Source organism: Carlito syrichta, unplaced genomic scaffold, assembly GCF_000164805.1.
Source record: "Carlito syrichta isolate Samal-C Ts95f unplaced genomic scaffold, Tarsius_syrichta-2.0.1 Scaffold304508, whole genome shotgun sequence".
NCBI lineage: Eukaryota > Metazoa > Chordata > Mammalia > Primates > Tarsiidae > Carlito > Carlito syrichta.
The window spans coordinates 129,628-137,217 of NW_007248604.1; the positions used below are offsets into that span (position 1 = coordinate 129,628).

The following is a 7,590-nucleotide window of genomic DNA, read 5'->3' on the forward strand; positions in this document are numbered from 1 at the left end:
CCCGCCTGGGCAACTTGGCGAGACCTCATCTCTACAATAAATCAAAAAATTAACCGGGTTTGGTAGCGTGCACCTATAGTTCCAGCTACTTGGAAGGCTGAGGCAGAAGGGATCACCGGAGCCCAGCAGGTCGAGGCTGCGGTGGCCGGGAGCGGCCACTGCACTCCAGTCTGGGCGACAGGGAGATTCCAACTCAAAAAAAAAAAAAAAAAAATACTGTGCAATCCTAGCCCGTTGGGAGGCCGAGGTGAGAGGACTGCTTGAGCCCATGGGTTCAAGACCAACCTGGGCAACTTGGCAAGACCTCGTCTCTACAATAAATCAAGAAAATTAGTTGGGTATGGTAGTATGTGCCTGTAGTTCCAGCTACTTGGAAGGCTGAGGTGAAAGGATTGCCTGAGCCCAGCAGGTTGAGGCTGTGGTGGCTGTGAGCGTGCCACTGCACACCAGCCTGGGCAACAGAGTAGGACCTCGACTCAAAAACAAAAACATACTGCCAACTTCATTGGGTTAAAACCAGAATCCTATTTAGATGCATTCACTGAACAATAAAACTGGGCACCCACTATGTGCAATGCACATAGTGAAGATTCCCAAATTTAGCAAAGAGAAAAAAATACAGCATGGGCAAGGTACAGGGTTCACACCTGTAATCCCAGTGCTTTGGAAGGCGAGACAGGAGGATTGCTTGAGGTCAGGAGTTCAATACCAGCCTTGGTAACATATAAAGACACTGTCTCTACAAAAATTTATTTAAAAATTAGCCAGGCATGATGGTACACGCATTTAGTCCCAGCTACTTTGGAGGTTGAGGTGGGAAGACCACTTGAGCCCAGGAGTTCAGGGTTACAGTAAGCTTGGAAACACATAAGATGCTGTCTCTAAACCCACCAAACAAAACTTCAGCATAGAATGTACTTACATTAAAAAATTATATACAGACTTAGCTGCACATCCTGTACTTTATCTGACAACTAACTGGGGCACATACAGAGATACAAATAAGGCATGCTTCTTATCCTCAGAAGACTTACATAGCAACAAGGGATATAAAATGTATATATAAACAAATAGTATACAACAAAGAAAAGTAATCACTTAGGATTTAAAGAAAGGGGCAAAAAGGCAAACTCAAAACACAGTAAGGTGGGTTGAGGAACAATTAAACTCAACAAACAAAAGATTCAAAGGAGAATAAAGAATAAAAGATGAGAGTGCTTAAATACATCCTCAACTCAAGCCATACAGATCTGTGTATTCCACACACAGTATTCTTCCACCAGTATATGGGTTGCTGAGCAATACAAGTCATCTGTCATCTATTCACACAAATCAACTTACATTTAAATTACCACAAACAGATACACATTGAAAGTCTCTTGATAGAGCCAGGTGCAATGGCTCATGTCTTTAATCTCAGCACTTTGGGAGGAGGAGGAGGAGGTGAGAGGAATGCCTGAGCCCAGAGGTTCGAGACCAGCCTGGGCAACTTGGCGAGACCTCATCTCTACAATAAATCAAGAAAAAATTAGCCAGGCGCGGTGGCATGTCTGCAGTTCCAGCTAGTTGGAAAGCTGAGGCAGAAGGATCGCCTGAGCCCAGCAGTTCGAGGCTGTGGTGGCTGTGAGCCTGCCACTGCACTGCAGTCTGGGCAACAGAGTGAGACTCCAACTCAAAAAAAAAAAAAAAAAAAAAACTCTTGATAGAAATATACAAAAAATACCAAAGTTACAATTTTCTGACCTGTCTTCCTCTGAAATCCACCTAGATTTTTGTGCTTAATTACTCAAAATTATTTTATTAAACAAATTCTACACTATGTGGATAAGGCCAGTGACAGACTAAACCACTGCTAAAATTTCAGCTATTTTCCCAAGCAGATGTTTCATAAATCTGCCTCCTAATTAACCAGCTTTTGTTCTTGGCAATCTTCAACTAAATAAAAAGGCAAATCTTCTGTAACTAGATGCAAATAACTACTTCTTTACTTTGCATTTCCTGTACCAACCCTCTGCAGCTATCTTCTTTCCGTGGGCCCAGCTACCACTCTCCATGACACAGGCCCAGCCCTGACCCTGCTCCAAGACAGGAAACTTCACATCCTTAGAACATAAACTTCATAAATAGTTAGTAACATAATATGCTGCAGGACCTATGTATAAAAAAGATGCAGTAGGCCGGGCTCGGTGGCTCAACCTGCAATCCCAGCACTTTGGGAGGCCGAGGCAAGTGGACTGCCTGAGCCTGCAGGTTCGAGACTGGCCCGGGCAACTTGGCGAGACCTCAACTCTAAAATAAAATTGAAAAAATAAAAATAAGTCCTATTAACTCATTTATCATATACTTTTTTCACTCAATTTTACAGGTGAAAGAGTTTCAGAGCCCTTATTTCACAGATTCCTAATTTCACAGATGCTGAAAATTTAGTCCTATAATCATTTTGTGAATAAATTCATAAGGTAAGAGCCAGAGTCAGATTTTTTGATTTCTAGTTCAGTAATTTTCCTACTAAATTACACAATCTACATCTTTTGAGTGATAGTTAAATATTCTCTGAATATTAACTATACATTTTTACTTATTTATGAAATAAAGAAATCTAAAAATTATAGTTATTCAAACTGTAATTTAAATTATTAATTGTTCCCTTATAATAAAGTACCTAAAATTCAGCTTAACTAAAAAACAAAAAAGCAGATTCAACTTTATAGCAGTTTGTATTGTTAACTATATGATATGGGGTAAGAAAAGTATTTGTACAACAAAACAGACTAAACTAACAAGTTCAAGAGAAGAAATATTATTGTTAGTATCAAATCTTAGAGAAGCTGATTATTATATCTATCTTTTTTAAAAGAAATTATTTACTGAAAAGTACTGCCAGGTGCAGCGGCTCAAGCCTGTAATCCCAGCACTTTGGGAGGTGAAGGAGAGAGGATTGACTGAGTCTAGGGGTTGGAGATCAGCATGGGTAACTTGGCAAGCTGGACATGGTGGAGTGCTCCTGTAGTTCCAGCTACTTGGTAGGCTGAGGCAGAAGGATCACCTAAGCCCGGGAGGTTGAGGCTGCAGTGGCTGTGAGTGTGCCACTGCACTCCAGCCTGGGCAACAGTGAGCCTCCAACTCAAAAAAAAAAAAAAAAAAAGTATTTAAAAGTATTATATCTCCTGGGCAGCGAGACCTCATCTCTACAATAAAAAAAAAAAAAAAAAAATCAGCCGGGCATGGTAGCGCGTGCCTGTAATTCCGGCTACTCGGAAGGCTGAGGCGGAAGGATCGCCAGAGCCCAGCAGGTCGAGGCTGCGGTGGCCGGGAACGGCCACTGCACTCCAGCCTGGGCGACTGAGTGAGACTCCAACTCAAATAAAAATAAAAATAAATTAAAAGTATTATATCTATCCTAAGTACACAAACACCACACAAGCTAAATATATTTTTACACTTCATTGTACGAGAATGACTAAGGGTAAAGTACCCCTAATATTTGAAAAATTATCATTATTTCCCTGTAATTTAAGTACATGTGGCTGAAAGAAACTTATAATCACATGGGTAGCTGGGCGCTGTGGCTCATGCCTATCATCCCAGCACTTTGGGAGGCCAAGGTTAGAGGACTGCCTGAGCCCACAGGTTCGAGACCAGCCCGGGCAACTTGGCGAGACCTCATTTCTACAATAAATCAAAAAATTAGCCAGGTATGGTGACGTGTGCCTATAGTTCCAGCTACTTGGAAGGCTGAGGAGGAAGGATCGCCTGAGCCCAGAAGGTCGAGGCTGCAGTGGTGGTGAGCACTAACACTGCACTCCAGCCTGGGCAACAGAGTAAGACTTCAACTCAAAAAAAAAAAAAAAAAAAATCACATGGGCTATTAGTTCACCAGTATATCTATATTCTGAAAATATTACTAACAACAACACTTTCAATTGTCTTACCTTTGTTGAAAGTACTTTAAATGTGCTCTGTTCTGGTATTATAGTATGAAATAGCGTCAGTTTCAAATTGTAATCCTCTCCAGAAGGAAGTTTCACCAAAGCAGACAACTAATGAACAAAAAATTAGCATCACACTTTGTTTACGTAATGAAGGGCAAAATACTTAAACATTCAATGTTACAAATTATTTTAAATACTTTATGTGGAATATCCAATTTAAGAACCTTGAAATAATCCTTTTTTAACATCTAGTATCCTTCACGTGCATTCTCACATACATACATAATATTATGCTTCATAATATTAACTATATATTTAATCACACATATTTAACATTTAAATCTCAAGAAAACAAAATACACATGTTGAAAATGATTCAGTATATTAAAAAAGAATTCATTTATGTATAAAACACAGTTCTATCACTACCTCTCTTAAATAATCTATATTAAGGTTCTCAACTGAATGCTAAGAAATCAAATTAAGTCATACTCAACATGTTTAGAAAATTCCAAGGCATGTATATATCATATGTCAAATAACTAGGCCTTTTTCATGAAGTATATACCATACAAGTATAGCCAAATCACATTATCTTACTAATGTCAATCAAGTTAATCTTTAAATTCCAAATCAAAACAAAAAAATGCATATCTAGCTACAACCTACAGCATACATATCCTTATCTCAAAGCAATGACTTCAGATTTTACTCAGCATTTTCCACCTTATCTCAGAAAGAAATGGTGTATATCTGACAAACTGCATTAGATTATTCTGCAATATACTAAATTTGCAATAATATTTAACCTCAATACAAAAAAATGGTTCAAAGACTAATGACCTCTTTTTCTGAAAAGTCCACATTTACATCATTCTTCTGAACATTCTTGATCATAAGTGTAATGATTACTTGAGATTCTGTTTGATACCAGTCATATCTATTAAAAAAAAAAGAAAGAAATTTAAAACAGAGCTCCTAATTTTCTTAGTTGTTGCTTGTGAAAATAAAAACCAGGTCTGATGAACAAGAGCTCCCCCTTGAGGAACAAGAGAGTAAAGCAGCTGTTGACCGAGGAGCAATTTTACAACTCATTTATGATCTGTACCAAAGGAAAGAAAACAGTAAGGCAGATGATGCTCAAGCATTTCCAGCAGACTTAAATACTTACATGATGTTCTGGGTTCTGACACATCTTTAACACATTGTGGTGTTTAAGCTAATGTTGAAGATGAAATTTATTCTAAACAGTTAACAGTTACACACCATCTACAGTTTTACATACTCATTTCATCTTAATTCTAAAGATTAAGTACAACAAACTCTAAAGTACATACTTATATCCCTATTTTTACTGATGAGAAAACTTAAGTTCAGAAAGGTGAAGCAGTCAGTCAGTCAGTGGCAGTGGTACACTGAACCCAGGTCAGCCCGAGTCAACAACTCCAAGCTTTCTTATATGAAGCTGGAAGTAAACAGACTTGAACACAGGGAACAGAAGCAAATGAGCAAAAATCAAAATAACATAAATTTAGCCGGGCTCGCTGGCTCAGCCTGTAATCCCGTGCTTTGGGAGGCCAAAGTGAGTGGATTGCCTGAGTCCAAGGGTTTGAGACCCGCCCGGGCAACTTGGCAAGATCTCATCTCTACAATAAATCAAAAAAATTAGCTGGGCATGGTAGCATGCGCCTGTAGTTCTGGCTGCTTGGAAGGCTGAGGCGGAAGGATAGCCGGAGCCCAGCGGGTCGAGGCTGTGGTGGCCGGGAGCAGCCACTGCACTCCAGTCTGGGTGACAGACTGAGACTCTAACTCAAAATAATTAATTAATTAATTAATTTTAAAAATAACATAAATTTAACTATGTCAGGCACAACATTACATACAACACCTTCAATCTCATGATACGTAGTAAGACTAATCTGTCTGGTACATACACACAATGGAATGTTTCACTGCCATAAGAAAGGACAAAATTATGACGTTCGCAACAACTTGGATTAACTTAGAGTCTGTAATAATGAGTGATCTATCACAGAAACAAAGAATTGAGTACCACATGTTCTCACTCATAAGCAGACCTTGAACAATTAGCATCATACTACAAGAAAGGGATTGGTAGTAGTGGGAAACTGCCAGGAGAGGGAGGAGGAGACACACCTCATCAACAAGGGTACCTCCATGACCACGTGTATATCTAACTCAGAATTGTACCCCACATTTTTAAAATAAAAAAGCAAAAAAGGGCAACTCCTTCGAGTCCCCTCCCACTGTGGAACCTTTTCTCTTCTCTCAATATATCCTGCTTTAAAAAAATAAATAAATAAAATAAAAATTTTAAAAAGACTAATATGTCTACAGATTCTAATTATGTGTACCGTTCATACTGAAAGCTCTAAAAATATAGGAATTCTCATTTTCAAATTAGACTAAAGATTCCTGAGGGCAGAGCTATTTATCTAACCTGCCACTATTCCCAGGATTAAGCACATTGCCTGCTACATAGTCTATTTAAAGTCAGATGTTGGATCATTTTATGCTCCAAACACCTTAATTACTATTTCGTACTTATGAAATACTAACCATTCTACTCCTGCTGCTGCAATTCAAAGTTCCTTATCTACTAGAACTTGAAGTTTCATCCTGTATCTTCCTAGAACAAACATAAAATTATTTCGCTGTTTCCAAGCCATTTTAGGTAATTATATCAAAAAGCACTTTTGATTAAAGAAATGAACTTCAAGAGTCTCACAGTTTCCCTCTGAAATTCAGTAAGGTTGCAAAGCTCCAGATCAATGGTTTGTGATTCTTTCTGTTACAGTCCTAAGAATACAAGTTGTACACATGGCTAAAGAATAAAAAAAAAGTCATAGACTTGCTAGTTGCTTATTCATTATTATAACTGGTACCCTCAGCAATATTAACTCTCAACTCATGCAGAATGTTCCTATGAAAACTACTTCAAATATAAAAAGAAAGGCACGCCAGGCACGGTGGCTCAAACCTATTAATTCTAGCACTTTGGGAAGCCGAGGCAAGAGGATTGTCTGAGTCCAGAGGTTCGAGACCAGCCTCAGCAACTTGGCGAGACCTCGTCTCCAAAATAAATCAAAAAATTAGCTGGGTGTGGCGGCATGCACCTGTAGCTCCAGTTACTTGGAAGGCTGAGGAGGAAGATTGCCTGAGCCCAGCAGGGTAAGGCTGCGGTGGCTGTGAATGTGCCACTGCACTCCAGCCTGGGCAACAGAGTGAGACTCCAACTCCGCCCCCAAAAAAGGAAGGGCAAGTTACAATTCTGTTAAGCCTACTACTGTACTACCTTATGTATCTATGTAATAATACTAATTTAACTGGAAGGGGCTCTCCTCAATATATGGAAAGGAAGGCCAGACGTAGTGGCTCACGCCTGTAATCCCAACACTTTGGGAGGTGGAGGCAAGAGGATTGCCTAAGCCGAGGGGTTCAAGACCTGCCTGGGCAACTTAATAGACCTTGTCTCTACAATAAATTAAAAAATTGGTAGAGCATGGTGGCACATGCTTATGGTTCCAGCTACTTAAAAGGCTGAGGTGGAAGGATAACGTAAGCCCAGCAGGTCAAGGCTGTGGTGGCTGTGAGCATGCCACTGCACTCCAGCCTGGGTGGCAGAGTGAGACTCCCA

The 7,590-nt window shown here is 39.6% G+C and overlaps 1 protein-coding gene across 2 annotated transcripts in view; it reads right to left on the bottom strand.

Annotated features, from left to right (window-relative positions):
* The window catches only part of SUGT1 (SGT1 homolog, MIS12 kinetochore complex assembly cochaperone), a 55,027-nt gene that overhangs the window by 23,673 nt on the left and 23,764 nt on the right, over nt 1-7,590 (bottom strand). For both annotated transcript variants that reach the window (XM_008060071.2, XM_021713370.1), the window contains 2 exons: nt 4,776-4,872; nt 3,933-4,040 (listed from right to left, as the gene is read on the bottom strand). In XM_008060071.2, the coding sequence (XP_008058262.1) occupies nt 3,933-4,040; nt 4,776-4,872 (205 nt within the window). The remainder of the gene's footprint in view (nt 1-3,932; nt 4,041-4,775; nt 4,873-7,590) is intronic.